The 23132-nt window shown below is 41.3% G+C and overlaps 1 protein-coding gene across 1 annotated transcript in view; it reads right to left on the minus strand.

The window, feature by feature from the left end:
• The window catches only part of MAP4K5 (mitogen-activated protein kinase kinase kinase kinase 5), a 73847-nt gene that overhangs the window by 13073 nt on the left and 37642 nt on the right, over positions 1 to 23132 (minus strand). The window contains exons 4-25 of the mRNA XM_064715926.1: positions 21921 to 21985; positions 20911 to 20966; positions 20418 to 20465; positions 20290 to 20332; positions 17012 to 17084; positions 14965 to 15096; positions 13091 to 13153; positions 12512 to 12593; positions 11440 to 11556; positions 11212 to 11290; positions 10499 to 10557; positions 10034 to 10095; positions 6754 to 6796; positions 6011 to 6221; positions 4507 to 4604; positions 4360 to 4401; positions 3595 to 3679; positions 3393 to 3472; positions 2072 to 2132; positions 1447 to 1449; positions 1247 to 1361; positions 1070 to 1128 (exon numbers count right to left, since the gene is read on the minus strand). Of these exons, the coding sequence (XP_064571996.1) occupies positions 1070 to 1128; positions 1247 to 1361; positions 1447 to 1449; positions 2072 to 2132; positions 3393 to 3472; positions 3595 to 3679; positions 4360 to 4401; positions 4507 to 4604; positions 6011 to 6221; positions 6754 to 6796; positions 10034 to 10095; positions 10499 to 10557; positions 11212 to 11290; positions 11440 to 11556; positions 12512 to 12593; positions 13091 to 13153; positions 14965 to 15096; positions 17012 to 17084; positions 20290 to 20332; positions 20418 to 20465; positions 20911 to 20966; positions 21921 to 21985 (1676 nt within the window). The remainder of the gene's footprint in view (positions 1 to 1069; positions 1129 to 1246; positions 1362 to 1446; positions 1450 to 2071; positions 2133 to 3392; positions 3473 to 3594; positions 3680 to 4359; positions 4402 to 4506; positions 4605 to 6010; positions 6222 to 6753; positions 6797 to 10033; positions 10096 to 10498; positions 10558 to 11211; positions 11291 to 11439; positions 11557 to 12511; positions 12594 to 13090; positions 13154 to 14964; positions 15097 to 17011; positions 17085 to 20289; positions 20333 to 20417; positions 20466 to 20910; positions 20967 to 21920; positions 21986 to 23132) is intronic.

A 23132-nucleotide genomic window follows, 5' to 3' on the forward strand; every position in this document is an offset into this window, starting at 1 on the left:
TGGCTTCCCATTCCAACACCCCCAGGGATTAAATTGTGCCACATTCCAGATAAACCCAATTACAGCTTTAATTAACAACCAGTGACATTCCTGGGGTCCCAGTTCAGAGGTGAGAGCGCAGAAAAGCTCAGTGCCCCTCCCTGGGGTTGGAATAAATCCCCAAGCAGGGAAAGTGGGAAACTCCTGGGAGCTCTGACAGCCCATGAAATGCAAGAGCCAGGGTTTGGGGTGGATTTTAAGCTTAGCTGGACACAGGAGCAGCCTGATTTCAGGAATTATCTGTAAATGTGCCTGTTGGGGGCACTTTAGATGAGCTGAACAGGCTCTCCAAGTGTGCAGCTTTATACTGATATATATAATATTCATATTTATATCTACATTTATAATATTTCTATTTCTATATTTTAATGTATAATATACATTATATATTTATATTTATAATTAATATTTATGTTTACAATATTTATATTTTAGGGGTGCAAAGGCACAATCTGCAGATGTGGGTTAGTGCTGGGGGAATGCATGGATGATCTCAGAGGGCTTTTCCAGCTTTGGTAATTCCAGGGTTCTGATTTCACCAGGGAAAGGACAGGACAAACCCACAACTTCCCAAGTTTTAACTCTTTCTGTGCCCTTCAAACTGCACTTACAGCTCTGCCTTCTCAGGCTGCCAGAATTTTTATTCCTACTGATCCTTTCCTGGAGGAAAATATTCAAGTTTTCCTCGCTAAGGGCAGGACCTGGGTCGCACCTTGAGCCAGGTGACAAAGCAGAAATGCTGTTTGTGGGTGTGCCAGGGCTCTGGGAATGCTTTAATCCCAAAATCCCATCCATCCCTGCCCTCTGGCAGCGGGATCCCCCTTGGCCTGGCACTCCCTCCCTTGCCAACAATTTCTCTCCATTTTTCCTGCAGCTCCTTCAGGCACAGAAATGCCCCAGTTAGGTCACTCTGGAACATCTCCAGGCTGAATTCCCAATTCCCCAATTTTTCCTAAACAAAGAATCTTAATTTTATTAAAAAGAAATGAGCTCCAGCAATGCCATGTCCAGGGACAATTTGCCTGCTCACCTATACAGCATTTGTGGCATCCTTTTGTGTCAGGGATCTTGGTTGTTAAGGCAAATTTCCTGGAATAAGAATCACCAAAAAATGCATCAATAACAGATGATGGGGCCCTTCACACACCAACACAATTTATGGATATTTTATCTTATTAATAATTATCTGTAAGTGAAAGGTTTGTACCTTGGTAATATTTTGTCAGGAAATCTGTGGGTTTGAATATGAGCAGCTAATCCTGTTTTTTTGGCTTGTTCAAACAATGCTATTAAATTATGGGAGTAGAGCTGGAATGTTTTCCCTGCAAGAGAGAAAAGCACAGGTGACATCTCAGCCACTCCTCCACCACAGAACTGTTCAGGAAAATGCAAATATGGAAAAATTACCTTCTGCAAACAGGGGTCAGGTAGGTCAAGCCCAGATATGAAGAGAAATAAATCAAGATAAAAATAATAATGAATATAGAGAAGATCAGAGCTCATTTAATTACAGTTGGTTTTATGCAAACATTTTTAAAAGGCTGCAATTACAAAATAGCAATAAATTATAGGAAATTAATAATACATAGTGTATAGTATATCATATATACTGTTATACAGTATATAAATAAATAATATATACACAATTATACAGTATATAAATATTATTTATATACTATTATATAGTATTATATACTATTATATAGTATATAAATAAATATGTTCACTATCATATAGTATGTAAATACATAAAATTTTATACTATTATATATTATATAGTATATATACTTTACTGTATATAAATATACTATTACATAGTATATAAATAAATAAAATATTTATATTATAAATTATAAATCAATATATTTATATATTATAATTTATAATACAAATTAAATATATAAAAATAGAATAGAATAGAATAGAATAGAATAGAATAGAATAGAATAGAATAGAATAGAATAGAATAATCATGATTTAAATGTTCCTGGTCGTTTATAGCTGCAATCATTTCCCCTGTATTGTCACTCACCTGACAGGGACATCAGGGTGTTGTTGATAACGTACAGCCAGGTGCACTTTCGAGGGAATAACTGGAAAAAAGAAAATAATTCAATTAATAAAAACCTACAGAAACTTTTAACTAGGATTTTCTCTGTCTGTTCCACCTCTACCACCATTCCTGCAGGGATCCACATTGCAGAAAATCCCATTTTCCTGTTTATTCCCTGTTTTGGATCCTTACTTAGCACAGACAGACCATGGAATATTGGAATAAGTGCCCAAGGCCAGGCTTGGAGCAGCCTGGGACAGTGGGAGGTGTCCCTGCACATAGCAGGGGTGGCACTGGATGGGATTTAAGTCCCCTTCCATCCCAAACCATTCCATGATTCCAGAACACTTTGTCCCATGTGCCACTCCCACGTGCAAAGTAAGAAAACAGGTGTAGGAGAAAGTGTGGAAAGCAAAGATCCAACTGGTTGGACACAAACCCTGAGCACCCCACAGGAATTTTCTGTTCAACAGAATAGCTTTGGGTTTATTCAGTGTTTCCACTGAAAAACTACAAATGGAATAAAGAAGATCCTCCTGGCACTGGGAGATGTTAACCTTGGGCAGGAAGGTGTCCGGAAGATGTAAGCAGAATTAAAAGTTGGAGAAACACTTCAGACTGTGCATTTGGAGGGGAGAAATCAGCAAATGGATAAAAGGAAATGTGGGAACAGCGGTGTGGCAGAAGCCTGTGGGGTTTCAGGCGGTCACACCTGACCTTTGCTAGCTGGGAATGCTCTCAGGGAAAAGGAAATTTGGTTTGAAGTGCACTGAATGTTCTCCCTGCCCACCACTGGCACAGCCAACCCTTCACTGGCAATAAAAAAGCACGTGGAAAAGCCCAGAGAGGACTGTCAGATGAAATAATTTAGGATAATACACAGGGAAGGAGATTCCAAGAACATCCTGACTCTGAAACACCAGATTTAAGAGCATGACTGCAGGAAATGGCTTTGGAAAGGGTTAGAAAGCCCAGGAAAAGCTTCCTGGGGATAACAGCAGCAGCTGAATGAAAGGATTGAGGGCTCTGCATGCAAGGAGCTGCCATGTGCCACCTAGTGGGGATGGCATGGAGGGAGAGGGGCAGCGAACTGCTCTCCAAGGAGATGCAAGATCTGACAAGCAGCAACTAAAAAATACAGGCAGGTCAGGGAACAAATAATTTTCAGGTTTTCCTTGTTGGCTTTGATGGGAACCATTTAAGCTCCAGAGCCTGGTATGCACCTTCTCCTCCAGCGCCAAAGTTCACACCCCAAAACATCCCCAAATCTGTGCTGTGTGCTCAGCCCTCCAGAACTCACCTGTTCCATGGTTGCTTCATGAAGTTCATTCAAATTCAGAGTGTAGATCCCTTCTTCTGTGCCAAAGATGATGTACTGATCTGAAAAATCAGTGCAAAAGGATTATTCCCTTCCCACTTTGGGGAGTTTCAAATGCAAAGCTAAAATAACTTTACAAATTGTTTTCTTTCCCAGCCCATCACCAAACCTAACACAACTTCACCTTTAGTATCTGGATGTATCCATGAAGTTGCACAATTAATCTTCAAAGGACAACCATCAAAGACTTTGGAAAAACAGGCTCCCATCTGAAAGACACCAAAACTGAAACCTGAAACAAATTTAGAGTGTGAAGAGCTGATTTCCTGGTCACTCACACACAGCTCAACACACACTGCATTTCACACCTTTTAATTGGAATTAATGGACATTGAAAAATGCAGAGAGGGCTCAAAATGGTATCAACAACTTTAGGTACCTACTGGGTAAGAACAATCACCCTGGAGGGATTTAAAATCCATGTGGATGTGGCACTTGGGGACATGGCTCAGTGGTGGCCTTGGCAGTGCTGGGGAATGGTTGGACTCAGTGATCTTAGAGAGCTTTTCCAATCTGAATTATTCTATATTATCTGAATATTGACTGTTATTTATTGAATATAAAAATCATATGAATACTGAGTGCTTATAGAATGGCACATGGAGGGAGAACAGGCAAAACCCAGCCATCACTAGAAGCTTTTCCCATTTCTGTGCCTCAGCAGGGGCTGCCACTGGAGATCACAACTGAGGGAGCCAGGGGAGCCTCCAACCCTTCCCATCCAGACTGAACAGCGACAGGAAGATTTAAAAAAAATGGAAACAAATATTATGGATTCAGCACCAGAAAAGGCTGTGAGCTGCAGAAAATCCCCCTAAGTGAGATGGTGCCTTATCCCACCCCAGAGAGAGGAGGTTTCCATAACTCCCAGTGCCCATGGATTTCTTACCAGCACCTTCGGAGTCGGAGGCAAACCATTGATTGCTGGTTTCTGTGGGAAGAAAGAAAGAAAGAAAGAAAATCATAAAACCCCTCCTGTGCACTGATCAGCTGGAGGACATGACAGTGCCAGCAGCCCCAGAGTCCCAGCACCTACAGGGAAATCTCTCTTCTCCTTTTTCCGTGGCAGCTGAGGGATTTGTCCAGGTCCTTCTGCGTTCTCCTCGATGTGTTTCAGCATCCCATTGCCATTGCCTGAAAAGGAGCCCACACAAGGTTTGCAGCTTATTCACACAGTGAAATAGAAAATCTCTTCTCCCCTGTGCTGAGCTGGAGCGCAGGAGTGAGCTCTGACATTGCACAGCCACACCTCGGGGAGCTGAACCCTTCCCAGCACTGAGCTGCTCATTTCCCATTATCCACACAGTCCCTGGGACAAATCCCACTGAATAAAGCTGTGGCAAGGTCCTCCCCACACATCCATTGCTTCTCTCTTGTGGCAAGGCCCTCCCCACACATCCATTGCTTCTCTCTTGTGGCAAGGCCCTCCCCACACATCCATTGCTTCTCTCTTGTGGCAAGGTCCTCCCCACACATCCATTGCTTCTCTCCTGGCAAGGCCCTCCCCACACATCCAATGTTTGTTTGTTTCTCTCCTGTAACAAGGTCCTCCCCACACATCCAATGTTTCTCTCCTGTGACAAGGTCCTCCCCACACATCCACTGTTTTCTCCTGTGGCAAGGTTCTCCCCACACATCCAGTTTGTTTCTCTCCTGTGGCAAGATTCTCCCCACACATCCATTGTTCCTCTCCTGTAACAAGATTGTCCCCACACATCCATTGTTTTTGTCCTGTAACAAGGTTCTCCCCACACATCCACTGTTTTTGTCCTGTAACAAGGCCCTCCCCACACATCCACTGTTCCTCTCCTGTAACAAGGTCCTCCCCACACATCCACTGTTTCTCTCCTGTAACAAGGCCCTCCCCACACATCCACTGTTCCTCTCCTGTAACAAGGTTCTCCCCACACATCCACTGTTTTCTCCTGTAACAAGGCCCTCCCCACACATCCACTGTTTCTCTCCTGTAACAAGGCCCTCCCCACACATCCACTGTTCTCCTCCTGTGGCAAGGTTCTCCCCTCACATCCATTGTTTGTTTCTCTCCTGTAACAAGGCCCTCCCCACACATCCATTGTTTTCTCCTGTAACAAGGCCCTCCCCACACATCCAATGTTTCTCTCCTGTAACAAGATTCTCCCCACACATCCACTGTTTGTTTCTCTCCTGTAACAAGGTCCTCCCCACACATCCATTGTTTCTCTCCTGTGACAAGGCCCTCCCCACACATCCACTGTTTGTTTCTCTCCTGTAACAAGGCCCTCCCCACACATCCACTGTTTCTCTCCTGTAACAAGGCCCTCCCCACACATCCATTGTTTTTCCCCTGCTCCTGCAGGCAACCCAGTAATGGCACTGATGGCTGTGTCCCTGTTTTGGGGAGAACATTCCCACCATGGCTCTGACAAGAACCACACATGGAAAAAGGAAAACTTCACCTCATGACCAGCTTGTTTTAAGATATTATCTTCTGGGAACAGCTGGCTCTGGAGAATTCCTTTCCCCAGGTGCCAGGCAGCTCGGGGCAGGTGAACACTCACCCAGGTCGCTGTATCTGGCTGTGAGCAGCCCAGGGCTGCTGATGCTGCTGGTCATCCCCACGGGGCAGGAGTCTGCCTGGGGCCCACAGGCTGGGATGCTCTGTCTCCTGTGGGCTGCTGGGGCTCTGCCCTGGCACTCTGGGAAGTGTTTTATTGTCTGGCATCTGTTGTCATCAGGGAGGTTCTCCTCGGGATAATTGTTCATCCTTGGCTGCAGGGAACCAGACAGGGGAAAAGTGAGGAACTGGGAATGGACCTGGGAAGAACAAAGCTCAGGCAAGTTCAATTTCAGTCACACTGCTGCTACACAAAAATGTATCAGCCTCTGAAATGTGTGAGTGATTTTGGGCACTACAAGAGATAAAAAAGCTCCCTGGTGAGCAGGGACAGGACCCAGGGACAGCTGGGGCTGTGCCAGGGCAGGTTTGGGTTGGATCTCAGGAAAGGTTCTTCCCCCAGAGGGTGCTGGCACTGCCCAGGCTGCCCAGGGAATGGGCACAGCCCCAGAGCTCCAGGAGTGCCAGGGATGCCCAGGGTGGGATTTTGGGGCTCTGGGCATGGCCAGGAGCTGCAATGATCCCTGGGGGTCCCTCCCAGCTCAGGAGATCCGTGGTTCCATGAAAACAAAACATCTGACAGCAGAATCATTTCAGAGCTTCCTCTCTGATGGAGTACCAGAGGCAGAATGCAGAACCAGAGGCCATCCCAGCCTGGCTGAATCCCTCAAATCCCACATTTCTCACCTTGGGGGGCAGAGGGGGTGGCCCAGCTCGCTTTAGTGTCGATCTGCAATGACAAGAGCAGCAGCTGTGTGAGTTAAAGCAAAGCCAGAACTCCTTGGGGACTGGAAATCAGATGGACCAGAGGCACAGAAAAGGCAGAGCAGAGCTTTGCACACACAGGGTTAAACCAGAAATGCAAGAGCAGGGGAGAAGCTCATTAATCTCGTTAGAAGTGCTGTTTTTTAATGAACTCCTGTTCTTTCATAAATACCAATGTTACAGAGCAATCTGTGGGGAAGGATATTTGAAGTCTGTAAATCAATTCAGGGACTGGATCTCAGCCTGGAGGGACTTCAGAGAAGGGCCTGGAGTGCCAGGGCAAGGTGGGATGGTTTTAAGCTGGAAAAGGGTGGATTTAGGTGAGATATGGAGAAGAAAATCTTCCCTGTGAGGGTGGTGGGGCCTGGAGTGCCCAAGGCCAGGCTGGACAGGGCCTGGAGCAGCCTGGGACAGTGGGAGGTGCCCCTGCCATGGCAGGGGTGGAACAAGATGATTTTAATGTCCCTTCCAGCCAAACCATGGTGGGATTCTGGGATTCCAGTTTGCAGCCTTGCTTTGGGATCAGACAAACTCTGGGACACCTGAGCTGTGCAGGATCATCCTGTCCCAGCCAGGCCTTGCTCATGGTGGATTCATCACCATAAAATCTGCTTTTAGGTGTCAGGCACAGCACAGGGACTGAGACAACTCAGGAAGGGGAGCAGGGGAGGAAGCAGAGCTTTGGGATTTTCCTGAGGGTCGGGGAAGGAGCCAAGAGAGCAGCCAGCCCTCACGGGTGAGGGGCAAAGCCTCCTGCAGCATGTGAGGGCAGAGGTTCTGGAGCAGAGCAAGGAAGGAGATGCACTCACTCTTCAACATCTTCACTCCCATCTCCAAATTTTGTGAGCAGTCCCCTAAGGCAGAATGTTTACAGAATTAAGAGCTCAGCTCTGAGGTCGACACGTGCAGCTCAACCCATCCCTGATGTCACTGAGTTTCACAACAAGCATCTCCCAGCCCTTTCCAAAACAAATAATTCTCTCCTCTAAATTCCACTCTCTAAGGTCCTTCCCTTCTTCTTATCCCCTAAAAATCACTGGATTCTCTTCCACACCATCAGATTTCACTTCCCTACCTGGCATTTCAAATACTGTTGAAATGTTTAACAAGAGTTCAATATAAAAAGAGAAAAAAGGAACAGAGGAAGTCACTGGGAGACAAATGGAGAAAAGCCTTTAAAGGGAAGTTTCCTTATTTATACATACACACAAAAGACCCAGACTGTTTCCCACTACAGTGAGAATTTTGTTTTAAAGCCACTCCAGGGACAACAAAAAAAAGAGAAATTGTGACTAGAAGATCAAAGCAGCACTGAAAATATAACCTTGAAGAAAAAAAACCCTGATAAAATTTTGCAAAATGGCAATTTTCAAGCTGTGTCTTTGAAGGGCAATGACCAGGAAAACCCAGCCAAATTTGGATTAATGTGAAATATCTCTGCAAGTCACTTCTGAGGGAAAGCAGCAGACAGCTGCCAACAGGAATTACTAAAAAATTTAAAGGAGAAAAAATTGTTTTGTTTTTTTTTTCTGAAAGGTTTTTGCTGCCCAGAGCAGCTGTGGCTGCCCCTGATCCCTGGCAGTGTCCCAGGCCAGGCTGGACAGGGCCTGGAGCAGCCTGGGACAGTGGAAGAGTCCCTGCCATGGCAGGGGTGGCACTGGATGGGTTTTAAGGTCCCTTCCAACCCAAACCTTTCTGGGATTCTATGAAAACCATCAATAAAAAACCACCTCCATAATGCAGGACATTTTCACTAAATTAATTTTAAAATGGAAGGAACCAGATCAGTCACCAGGTACCCATTCTGCTGTTCCCCTTTGCAGTGAAATAATTCCTCAGCCAAAGATATCCCTCAGCATCCACCCTGACAAAGGCACAGGGATGAAAAGCAAGGACCCCCAGCACACATCCTCTGTGCACATCCCAGGGATTACTCACAACTGCTGGACACAGGAGTTATGCATTTCCTGTTTATCTTTCCAGCTGGAAGCGGTTTCCAAGCGAGCAGCACGGATCCCCCAGCCAGGCCTGCTGTCCCTGCCCTCCTTCCCAATGAATCTGTACCTGTTTATTGATTCACAGCCCTGGGAATGCTCACTGCAGCTTCAGCACAGCCACAGGAACAGATCAAACCCCCGAGGCCCTGTGCCAGGAGGAGCTTCCCTGCTGCTGGACCCCACAGACCCCAGCTGGCTGCACCAATTCCAGCAAGGCCTCAATCCCCAGCTCAGCAGGGTCACACAAACAAAGCAGGGCACAGGGCAGAGCCAGAGCCCCCCAAAGTGCAGCCCCAGAGCCCCCAAGCTCCTGCTCCAAGGAGGCTGGGAGCAGGAAAAGCAGGATGCTGAGAAAGGCTGAAATGCTGGCAGTGTCCCCCAGCTTTCCAGGGCTGGAATGTCAGCTGACAGCTTATGCAAGGCTTTTATCTGCAGCAAAAAAAAGCCAGAGAAATTCACTGTCTGCTGCTGAGCTCCAAATAAAGATGGGAAACAGGCTCTTTGAGCTGAGCCATGGTTTGAGCCCAGATATCATCTCTGCATCTGAACCTCCACACTGCTGCCTGCACATCCTTTCAAGGCAGAATTCACTTTTTTGTAGGTACACCCCTAAAACAATTCAGCCCTAACTTGGAGAACTGTGCTCCTGTGCCTCAGGCCTGCTTTATCCCAGGGAAAGCAGCTACAAACAAATCTCTCCCTAAACCATTTCACCCCAAACCCCTCCATGGCTGGGTTAGAAACCCCCCAGAGCAGGAGCAGTGGGGCAGAGTTACCGAGCTCGGTAAAAATCAACATTCACAACTGGTTTCCCCTTCCCTTCTCAAGTTCAGGCCTTGTCACAGGATGTCACAACCACAGCCACAGCTCAGAAGAGAAGTGTGGGGCCAGGGCAGGATCCTGAACCAGCTCTGCTGCAGGAAACTCACTGTGGCTGTGTTATGTCACCGTCCTGGCTGTGCATTCACACTTCCCTTCCACCTACAAACTTCAAACAAGCTACTGGTGCTGCTTCAAGGGGATTAAAGTCACTCTGCAAGAGAACTGACCAAGCCCCTGCAGAAGGAGGGCTGCACACTGGGTAACAGCTCCTTAATTTATCAATATTAAAGCGGATCAGGGCTTATGGTTTGATTTTTTTAAACGTATCTCATTTTTCTTTCAGTTTCATAATAACTCACAGAACTGGTTTTATCTGTACTTACTTATTGCCTCCATCAACAAAAGGATTCCAATGTGAAGCAAAGTCACTGCCAGCTGCCACAACCTGAAGATGCAGAAATTGTCATTTTATTTCCCCCTGTCAAACTAAATTATCTTAAAATCACCTTATCCACAACACACAAAGAGGCCTGAAGGATTCCCCAGCCCTGCAGGACAATCCACAACCAGAAAAATCAAATTCCAAAGAGAAATAACATCTTACAATCTATAAATTTATATATTCCTCTGAGAGTTAAAAGCAGCACCAGGAAATGTGTAATGTCCAGATCAAGCAGCAAAAAGTAACAGGAAAATAAAACCTGATGGTGAAAAATCCAGTAAGGATCATTTAGGGAACTTTAAAAACATTTTTCCAGCAAGCTGCTAAGGGTTGTACCACAAAATATTGAAGATATTGTGATTTTAATAAATAAAACTTGTTTTATTTACACCAAACTTGTCCTTACCATTTCATCCCGAGCTTCTGTTTCTTTCCGTAGAGGGGGCTCAAACTGCAGCTTATCAACTAAAAATACAAGAATTTCATAATTAATACACCCAATCTTGCACTGGGATCCTTCCAGTGCTCACTACAGTGAAAAGCAGGCAGGAACAGATGGAAATCTTGTGTGCACAACTCTGAATTTGCCTCTCAAAGGAGCAGCACTTCACTATCAGCCTCATTCTCTGAGTGCTTGAATTTGCAAATATGAAGCCCACAAGAAAGGCCAAAAGCAAATACCACCTCACAGAAAGGTAACTATTGAACCACTTGTCACAGTGAAATGCATGTGAAAGAGGAGAAAAAAGCTCTTCAAGAGCAAATTTCCCAGAGTGGGGTGGAGCTGCCACTATTGGTGCTACCAAAGGTTTTTAATCAAACCTGCAGATAAAACCATTTCTACCCTCAGCATTTCAGCTTAGATCCACCAGAGTAAATAAACTAAACAGTAAAAGTAAATAAATAAATGAACTAAGTAAATAAACTATTATCAGAGTAGTTCATTCATATTAATGTCCATTTTAGTTTTGAATAATTTTTGTCGAAGATTCACACGCTGCTTCTCCAGGGATTGCTTCCCGAGTGGAAAGAGATTTTTGGGCAGTGACAAAAAAACCCCAGAGGATTTTTCCCGGAGGCAGAGCAGCCCCAGCAAGGGGAAAGCAGAGCAGAACTCACAGTTGATCTCTGACGCTGTCCTCTCGGCACGCACGTTCCTGTTGGTGGAGCGGATGGTGTGCCGGATGACGGAGTGGGGCTGCGGGGATGGAGGGGGCACGGGTGAGGGAAATCCAACAACAACACGAGCAGCTGCTGCTTCAGCTCCAGTTTGAGACCCCCAAAGCAAAGCAGGCCATTTAAAGTGCCAGCTTTAACAAAAGGCAGGGAATAAAACGATGTTCTCACCTCAAAATCGTCATCGTCCACCTCGCCGTAGTGCGTGTGGTGCTCGGGGTTGTTCACTTTGTCCAACAGCTCCACTGCCAAGGACCTGGAGAGACCAGGCTGCCCCACAAAGCTGTGCTGTAGCCACAGCAGAGAACACAAAAAAAGGAAGTTTTAACATGCAATTAATAGAGAACTTACGGTAATAAACATTCAGTAGAGTCGTGTCACAGACAACTTTTAGGAAAAATCCTTTCCTTAGGGTTTTTCCTCCTGAGAAGCTGAGAGGCCTCAGGAACAAAATGTAAACATTGATTATCTGCTGCTATAAAATGCAACAAGTAGATCTCTGATCAATCTCATGTGGTTGTTTCTAATTAATGGCCAATCACAGTCAGCTGGCTCGGACTCTGTCCCAGACACAAAACTTTATTATTCATTCCTTCTTTTTCTATTCTTAGCCAGCCTTCTGATGAAATCCTGTCTATTCTTTTAGCATACTTTTAATACAATGTATTTCACAAAATAATAAATGAAACCTCCTGAAACATGGAGTCAGATCCTCGTCTCTTCCCTCATCCTCAGAGTCACAGAGTTACTGATTTTTTTTGTGCTTTCACTGTTATTTTAGTGACTCCTCAATGCTGGATTTTCTAACAACATCAATATGCAAATGCCACACTCTGGGGCACTTGCAAATTAAACTTGAGTCAAACAAATAATTACACTTGAACTTCCTTTTTTTACAGCAGTAGTTCAGAGCTTGGGAAAGCACAGGTACATCAAGAGATGCTGAAATTTTTGGGAATCAGGAAAGTTCAACTTCTGCACAGCTCCAAGGCTGAGGCAGGAGGGCTAAGGTTGAGAACATGAAGCCAGTTTCTGTAATTGGCCAAAAATTGTATAAAACTGTGCAAAAATACTGCACAAAATCCACTTGCTAACACTTGATCAACGTGTTTTTCCTTCAGATTTCACCACCTGAGTTACAAGGTTTAAAAAATTGGTTTCCCTTTGGTTTCCTCCTGATCTGTTCCTCATTTTGAAGCTAAAGATCCCTTGCTGAGGTCACCAAAGGTCCCAAGCCACTTACAGAGAGAAGTCTGTCTGCTGTTGGTCTCTTCTTTGGATTTTTTGTAAGTGCTATTTTGACAAAATTATGGAATGTTGCTGACCTTAAAGAAAAAGAGGGTTTATGTTGAATTTTTCAAGGTAATATTGATTTTAAGACAGTTGCTAAGCAGATTACAAGAGGGTGTGATAAAGCAGAATATTGCACAGGTATCTCACCTCAGGTTTGAATAATTACATTCCCAACTTAACAAAATAAGAAAAAAAATCCATTTGATTCATGAAACTTGCATGGAAAACATTTTGGTACAGAAAACAAACCAAGAATAGCACCAGGAATTTCTCCCAGGGTAAAGAAACCAGGAAGGGATTAAACCATTCCCTGTCCCAACAACAGGGGCAAGTGCTCCATGACAGGAATTAAGGGGAAAGGATAAAGATTTTTCCTCTAGAACACAAAAAGCACCAAAGAAGGGTCTCTTCTTCAAAAATAACAAATATTTTTGTCCTTTATCTATAAAATCTTAGAATGGTTTGGGCTGGATCCTAAGGATCATGTAATTCCAATAAAATATGGATCAAAGGAAGGAGCTCCACCTACCATTTTGCTTTTTCCTTTAGCTTTGGTGGTTGAAAATTACTTTTTGACATTAAAAACAGAGCCCTAAAGGGAAAGAAAGAATAATGATATAAGGTGATAAAAATATAATTAATTTCATTCTAAAATCAAAATACTTGAACACTTTATGGTGAGAATGATATTGATGGATTGGAGTTTGCACTGGCTTAAAGGAGAGATACAGGGAATCTGTTGATTTTATCTTGAAATAAAATATTTTTAGTGCCATATATTTATATTTATTTTATATATTTAAATATAAATATACATAAATATATATTTATATTTATATATAAAATAAATATATAATAGTATTATAGTATTAAAATACTATTGCATTTGTATTTTAATTTCTCTAATATACATGGGAAAATTATATATTTATATGAAATATATTATAGATATATAAAATAGATATATGTATAAAAACCATATATATATGGTTATATATATATAACCATGTGGTTTTTATATATAAAATATATTTTTATATATATTTATATTTATTTTTATATATTTAAATATAAATATATTTATATTTATATATAATATAGATATATAATAGTATTATAGTATTAAAATACTATCGCATTTGTATTTTAATTTCTCTAATATACATGGGAAAATTATATATTTATATAAAATATATTATAGATATATAAAATAGATATATGTATAAAAACCATATATATATGGTTATATATATATAACCATGTGGTTTTTATACATATATATAAAATATATTTATATATATATTTATTTATATATATTTAAATATAAATATATATAAATACATATTTATATTTATATTTAAAATACATATATAATAGTATTATAGTATTAAAATACTATTGCATTTGTATTTTAATTTCTCTAATATACATAGGAAAATTATATATTTATATGAAATATATTATAGATATATGTATAAAAACCATATATATGGTTATATATATAACCATGTGATTTTTATATATAAAATATATTTTTATATATATTTATATTTATTTATATTTATATATAAAATTTATATAAATATATATTTATATTTATATTTATATTTATATATAAAATATATATATAATAGTATTATGGTATTAAAATACTATTGCATTTGTATTTTAATTTCTCTAATATACATAGGAAAATTATATATTTATATGAAATATATTATAGATATTTGTATAAAAAACACATATATGGTTATATATATAACCATGTGGTTTTTATATATAAAATATATTTTTATATATATTTATATTTATTTTTATATATTTAAATATAAATATATATAAATATATATTTATATTTATATATAAAATATATATAATAGTATTATAGTATTAAAATACTATTGCATTTGTATTTTAATTTCTCTAATATACATAGGAAAATTATATATTTATATGAAATATATTATAGTTATATGTATAAAAACCATATATATGGTTATATATATAACCATGTGATTTTTATATATAAAATATATTTAAATATATATTTATATTTATATTTATATTTATATATAAAATACATATATAATAGTATTATGGTATTAAAATATTATTGCATTTGTATTTTAATTTCCCTAGTAAAGAACCGTTATTCCTACTCCCATATCTTTGCCTGAGAGCCCTTAATTTCAAAATTATAACAATTCAGAGGGAGGGGGGTTACATTTTCCATTTCAAGGGAGGCTCCTGCCTTCCTCAGCACACACCTGGCTTTCCAAACCCAGACCCATCAAAAATGCAAGATTTCAGCAGATGGATGCCTTAAGGACAGGCATGGAAACACTGAAGGGATCTCAGTGTGTTTCCCCTCAGGGCAGGGCACCGACCTCATGGGGCACCAACCTCATGGGGTGCAGGTCGAACATGGGCGGCTGCAGCTCTGCCAGCTCGATGGCAGTGATGCCCACGGCCCAGATGTCGCACAGCTGGTTGTACCCCCCGTTCTTCTCCACCGCCGCCACCTCGGGCGCCATCCTGCAAAAGCAACACCTCCCTCAGGGCCTGCTCCGAGGAGAGCCACCCTGGGCATGGACATTCAAAATATCCACTAAATATCAAACATTAATAAACATTTAATTTAATTTAATAAAATATTAATTAAATTAAATAAAATTCGCAGAATCACTGGGTTGGAAGAGCCCTTCAAGATCAATGAGTCCAACCCAGCCCCAACATCTCAGCTCAGCCCTGGCACCCAGTGCCACATCCAGGCTTTGTTAAACACACCCAGGGATGGGCACTGCACCACCTCCCTGGGCAGAACATTCCAGAATTTTATCACCCTTTCTGTAAAAATCTTTTCCTGATATCCAACCTGTATTTCCACATATATACATATAAATTTAAAAAAAAAAAATTACACATATTTTTACATGTAATTACTGGATGTCTGTGACAGTGATTTATAATTTAAAATATCTCATATTCCCCCCCCCCCCCAAGAAAGAAAAAAGGGGGGTGGGGTAAAATGAACAGAAGGAATATGTCTAATGGGGTAAGTTAAAGATTTGATGTTTAGATTGGGTTTAAATAAATATTAATTAAAATAATATCAAGTTAATATTAATTATATTCATATATAATAATACACAATATGCAGTATATACTATAATGGACTGTATATTAATATATACTATTAATTCATAGTAATATTACTTAATATTAATTATTATTGATATTTATTTAAATTAATACTTTTAAAGTTTTTTATTAACATATACATAAAATATTACACACTAATTTATACCTATACACCTGTATTTTATAATACTATAAATATACTATTTATATATAGTATATATATATACTATCTACTATAAATATACTATTTATAATACTATAATATTCTATTTATAACCTATACACCTGTACATTTTTATGTCTAATGGAGTAAATTAAGGATTTTATGTTCACATTGGGTTTTGATCACTACAGAAATACTTTTAAAGCTTTTATTAATGTGTACATAAATCATTACACACTAATTTAAGCTATACACTCATGATGATTCAATTTGTCTCAGTATTATTCTAAAAAGTATGTATTTCAGAGGTTTGGATTTGTTGGGTATTTTTTTCCTAAAGCTCTGGAAATATCTTGGATCTAAGGACAATTTAAGCTATACAATTATAATGATTTAATTTGTTTCAATGCTATTCTACAAAGTTTGCATTTCAGGGGTTTGGGTTGGGTTTTTTTTCATAAAGTTCTGGAAATATCTTGGATCTAAGGACAATTTTAATGTAGCTTTTCCACAGTGGGTATAATCTTTTGAAATATCTGAACACAAAATAAATGTGCTGAACACAACATCATAAAAACAAACAAAAATACAGCAAAAAATGTCACAATAAAGAGCAAGGTGGGGACACAAATACTCCAAAGCTCCTTATGGATTTCTAGAAGCATCTTAGGAGGGGGATGCAATTGGATCACCTCTGGACACATTATTTGCATATTATTATTTGCATATGATTATTTGCATATGATTATTTGCATATTAAATGCTGCCTTGTGCAGACATTAATCAGTATAATTAAAAGATAGTCTGGAAATCTGCTTTCCTTTCTGCACATAAATCACTTTTCACCATTGTTTTTTAGTCGCTAAAAATATAAGGCTGAGAAACTAAATAACCATTGGTATCCCCCAAAAAGGGAGAATAATCTGCAAAAATAAATGTGGGAGAAACAACAACCCTGCTTCAAATTCAAGCAGCTTTTGTTACAGCAACAAATCAGTGCTTCCCAGATTTTTACCCTGTGGGCATTTTACTTGGAAGAAAGGGAATTTATTCAATTTCTACAGACGTGTGTGTGTGTGTGTTTGAGGATTTTTTGGCATAAATGCAGCTCAGCTTTGCAGCACAGCAAGCAAAGTGGTTTCTTACCAGTAAGGGGTGCCAATAAAGGATTTCCTCTTTGCAATAGTGGCTGTTATTTTTGCTGCTACCCCAAAGTCGGCTGGAAAATAAAATCAAACCATCAGAGCCTCAGAAATCACAGCTGAAGACCCCAATCTTACAGTGTGACAAGAAAGAATAATCATGTGCCTCATGCAAATTAAAAATTCATTAGGGAAACAGCTGAAGATCGATAATAGGATCATTAATGTCTTCAAAGACAGGACTTCAAATCAAAGTTTGCTTTCTACACACAGTTCCTCTCTTAGATCATTTTTTCCACCTCACAATACATCCACCAGAATTTTTGGATATTCAATTTAAGAGGAAAAACAGCATCATGCCTTGGAAAAGGCACTTTTGGTGTGTTATTTATGGAGGAACTGCTGGGGCAGCTGCTCCCTGCCCTGGACACTCTGTCTAGGGGCCAGTTATCCCTTGTCCCCAGAAACCCCAAACATCAGGGGGTCCTGCAGAGCCAAAACCAGTGGAATCCATTTGATCTGGATTGATTGGTGGCATGAAAGCTGGAGGATTGCCTGGGGAAATGCAAGCAGGCAAAAGGAGGTGCCCCTGTGCGTGCCAAGGTTAAAGCAGGGACTGCAAGCTCCTCTCAGTGTTGGGGTTTTAATCCATTTTTTTCAGGTTTTACTCCATTTTTTCAGGTTTTACTCCAATTTTTCCTTTTTAAAAGCTCTTCTTTCCCAACATTCCTGCTTCCAAAGCTCTCCTTTGCCAGCACAGCATTCCTGCTTCCCCACAGGGGGCTGGAGGTTGAATTACGGCACAACTGCCCTGAATCCAGGGATGGTGGCATCCATGGCATGGTGGTGGCATCCATGGCATGGTGACATCCATGGGATGGTGACATCCATGGGATGGTGACACCCATGGGATGGTGACATCCATGGAATGGTGCATCCATGGATGGTGACATCCCATGGATGGTGGCATCCATGGGATGGTGACACCATGCGATTGGTGGCACCATCATGGGCATGGTGGCATCCATGGGATGGTGGCATTCATGGGACGGTGACACCCTATGATAGGGATGGTGGCATCCATGGGATGGTGGCATCTATGGGATGGTGGCATCCATGGGATGGTGACACCCATGGGATGGTGACATCCATGGGATGGTGACACCCATGGGATGGTGGCATCCATGGGATGGTGACATCCATGGGATGGTGACACCCATGGCAAGGATGGTGGCATCCATGGTAGGGATGGTGGCATCCATGGGATGGTGACATCCATGGGATGGTGGCATCCATGGGATGGTGGCATCCATGGGATGGTGACATCTATGGGATGGTGGCATCCCATGGCAAGGATGGTGACATCCACGGGATGGTGACATCTCATGGTAGGGATGGTAGCATCCATGGGATGGTGACACCCATGGCATGGTGGCATCCATGGCATGGTGACACCCCATGGTAGGGATGGTGACATCCATGGGATGGTGACATCCATGGCATGGTGACATCCATGGCATGGTGACACCCATGGCAAGGATGGTGACATCCATGGGATGGTGACATCTATGGGATGGTGGCATCCATGGGATGGTGGCATCCATGGGATGGTGACATTCATGGGATGGTGACATCCATGGGATGGTGACATCCATGGGATGGTGGCATCCACGGGATGGTGACATCTCATGGTAGGGATGGTGGCATCCATGGGATGGTGGGATCCATGGGATGGTGACATCCATGGGATGGTGACATCCATGGCATGGTGACATCCATGGCATGGTGACACCCCATGGCAGGGATGGTGACACCCATGGCATGGTGGCATCCATGGCATGGTGGCATCCACATCATGGTGACACCCCATGGTAGGGATGGTGACATCCATGGGATCGTGACACTAATGGGATGGTGACACCCATGGGATGGTGGCATCCATGGGATGGTGACATCCATGGGATGGTGACACCCATGGGATGGTGACACCCATGGGATGGTGACACCCATGGGATGGTGGCATCCATGGCATGGTGACATTCATGGGATGGTGACATCCATGGGATGGTGACACCCATGGGATGGTGACACCTATCGGATGGTGGCACCTATGGGATGGTGGCATCCATGGCATGTGGCATCCATGGGATGGTGACATCTCATGGTAGGGATGGTGGCATCCATGGGATGGTGGGATCCATGGGATAGTGACACCCATGGGATGGTGACATCCATGGAATGGTGGCATCCATGGGATGGTGACATCCATGGAATGGTGACACCCATGGCATGGTGGCATCCATAGCATGGTGACACCCCATGGTAGGGATGGTGACATCCATGGGATGGTGGCATCCACGGGATGGTGACACCCATGGGATGGTGGCATCCATGGGATGGTGGCATTCATGGGATGGTGACATCCATGGGATGGTGACACCCATGGCAAGGATGGTGACACCCATGGGATGGTGGCATCCATGGGATGGTGGCATCCATGGGATGATGACATCCATGGCATGGTGGCATCTATAGCATGGTGACACCCCATGGTAGGGATGGTGGCATCCACGGGATGGTGACATCTCATGGTAGGGATGGTGACACCCATGGGATGGTGACATTCACGGGATGGTGGCATCTATGGGATGGTGACACCCATGGCAAGGATGGTGGCATCCATGGTAGGGATAGTGACACCCATGGGATGGTGACACCTATGGGATGATGGCATCCATGGCATGGTGGGATCCATGGGATGGTGACACCCATGGCAAGGATGGTGGCATCCATGGGATGGTGACATCCATGGGATGGTGACACCCATGGGATGGTGACACTCCATGGCAGCTTCTCCCTGCAGACCTGGGAGTTTCCCTCTCCACCTCTGTGGAACTGCCCAGCACCACACTCAGAGCCAGCAGCAGACCCCACTTTTGCAGAGGCTGCCCCGAACAGGGGATCCTGAAAGGCTCTGAGGGATAAAAGGTGACATGCAGGCAATGCCAGCCTGGCAAATTCCAGGAAAATCTGGGATTTTAAAGGCTCAGTGGTTGAATAATTAAATTATCTAGAATTTATTGATAAAATACAGAATTTCTCATCTCCTTGGTGCTCCTTCCAGCACCATCTATTGCCCCAAATAATCATGGAATCATTTATTTTGGAAAAACCTTTAAATGATGGAGTCCAGCCCTTCCCCAGCACTGCCCCATGTCCCAAGGTGCCACCTCCATAAATGACATTAAATCAAATCCCTATCACAGAACTCAGGCAACTCACCCAATTTTACATCTCCGTGGTCTGTTAGGAGAATGTTTGCACCCTAGAAAAATAAATTCAGAATCTTTATCAGAATATTTTCCCTGCATTTGGAGCTGTAAGATAAATTTCTCAGGGTTCCAAGTTACCTTTATATCTCTGTGCATTTTGCCCTTCATGTGTAAATAAGCAAGACCCTGGAAATGAAAAACACAATGAATTATTCTGCCATTTGTTAACATCCCACAAAGCCAGTTCTGTTTAAAAAATTTAATTTTCTCAATCTGTTTGATTTGGAAATGGAGACATTTGAGATTTGCAGATAAGGGATGCTTCACCTTGTATTTCTTTGCTATCAGCAAAGGAATGAAAGAGAATTTTATTTATCTGGCTGCTCTATTTTACCCCCCCACATCATTAAATTTGGGTTAGACAGGCGGTTCAAAATTTAAGCAAATATTTGCAGTATATCCCACTAGAATTTCTTGGTAATTTTTATTTATTTATATTATAGAAAAAGAACAGGTTACCCCTGGTTAATTGGTGTCTGCTTGATTCCCAACAGAAATTGCACCAATTTTCTGCACCTGCTTTATTTCCAAGGAATAAACACTTTATTGTGCACCTGCACAAGTACAGTACCTGCAGAGTTTCTCTGCACACATAAGCAATTTGCAGCTCTGACAGAGGTCCTGTTACTGGAAATAAAGATTCAAAAATTAACTTTACACACAGAGCACATCAATAATAACACTGCGAAGCGGCCAAAGAGTGGTTTGGCCATGCCAAAGTTAAAGGCTGGTTTTCCATGATCTGCATTGTGCACTGAGCTGAAAAGAGGGGTTTGTTTGCTTGTTTTACAGAAAGGCTTTCTGTAAAAAAAACCCCAAACAGAAAACAATACCCACAGTGAGAAGAAAACCTGCTTTCACTGCATCTAATGATTATTTTATGAGTGATTTTGTAGCACTCTGCTGTTATCAGGAAACTAAAAGTGACATCTGCTAATATTTTAATATTAGAAATTGGAATGTTTCATATCAGGGACTTGGAATTGTTTTAAATTGTTTTAATTCTTTTAAAATTGTTTTTAATTGGGTTTTTTTTGTACTAAACAGCTGAAAAATAAAGCAGAAAGATCTCAGGCATCCAAAAACTCAGTGTTATCATTTAAAGGCACAGCAAGTCCCCAACTGTTTTTTCCAACAACTCCAATAAATTATTCTACAGCATCAACAACTCCAGATGAAACTTCAGGAAGGAAAATAATACAGAAGTGAGATGGTATTTCACTGGGGGAGGAATAAAAGTCATTTTTCCCCTTTAAAGATCAAATTTGGAGATTTCCCAATGAAAACTCCTTCCTCACCCCATGCACAGCGTCCATATCCAACTGTTCTGCCATTAAATGTCAAATACTAAATGTCAAATATTAAATGTCAAATATTATGTCAATATTAAAAATATGAAAAGTGCTGCTCACCATATCTGGAAAGTGCTCTCAAAATCTACTGACTGTAGCCAAAAAACACTTTCTGCCCCCCAAAAACCCCCACTTCCAGTGCCAACTGTTCCCTGTAAGTTTATTATTTATTTCTCTTTTTGCAGAAAGCTTCCCAAAGTAAAAAAATTCAAAATAATTGGCCGAGTACCGTGGTAGATGTCCTGGAGGGAGCCCCCACCACAGTATTCCATGCATATCCACAGCTTCTCACGGCTGCAAAGCAAAATTCCAACACAGGCATCAGAAGCTGACTGATCTGCATGCAGAACTTCATAATTTAAATTATTTTCTATTATTCTTTACCACTCTCTGTTAAAAATACACATTCTGATACATGAGCAGCAGTTACACTGTTATTAATCCAAATTCTCCTGTTATGAATATAAATTCTCATGTTATCAATATAAAAATATTGATGTAAAATATAAAAAATATAATTTTCACCAATCAAAACATAAGTTTTATGCCAAAGTCTCTGAGAAATATTTAAACATTATTAAACATAAAAGGTGATGCTTTAACTCTACAATAAAACACCTGAGATTTATCAGCAAAATTACATAAAATATCACACTAAACTCAGGGTTTCAATCTTAAATTGAAATTACTTCATTATACCTAAAAAACTCTTCTAAATTCAGAATTAGAAATTAGAAATTTAGTTCCAACTGAGTCCATTTGGGCTGCAGGGATTATTTAAATGCAGCCCTCCAAGAAAAAGATGAAGTCTCACAGAAAAAAGACCAAGCAGGCAAAGTGCAGATTTACATTCCCACAGAGCCAATTGATAAATGGCAGAGTTGCACAGAAATGGAGACTATTCCCTGATTTCCTGTACGATATTTAATGTAGAAATATAAATTTATAGAATTTATTGTACAATATTTAATATTTTCCTGTATAATATTTAATGAAAGGTGCAGGGAGCTGACACCACCTTGGTTCTGCCTCTGTTACACCACAACTGTGAGAAATGTTATTTCCAGCAGCTCAGATTTTTAACTCCCCAGCCATGGTTTCATAGCCCAGACAACTATAATTAAATAAAATATCCAAAGGCAATTCTGCTCTACAGAAATAATGAGCTGCTCTTATATTAGAACTGATAAATGTGTGAGTAGGACTGGATATGTTGCAAGAGTCTCCAAGGGAAATGTTTCTTTCTGTTCCTAGTGATAAAAATATTCCAGCCTTTTGGCCAGCAGAGAAAACAAAATATTAGTCACTTTTGGTTTTTAAAGCCAATTGGGTTGGCTTAAAAAAAAAAAACAACAAAAAACCAAGGGCAATTCAACCTCTGGAGGAAGATTTAATGAGGATACAGGACTAAAGCAGACTGGGATTGTTTTAGGAGAGAACC

This window comes from Zonotrichia leucophrys, chromosome 5, assembly GCF_028769735.1.
Source record: "Zonotrichia leucophrys gambelii isolate GWCS_2022_RI chromosome 5, RI_Zleu_2.0, whole genome shotgun sequence".
In the NCBI taxonomy this organism is placed as follows: domain Eukaryota; kingdom Metazoa; phylum Chordata; class Aves; order Passeriformes; family Passerellidae; genus Zonotrichia; species Zonotrichia leucophrys.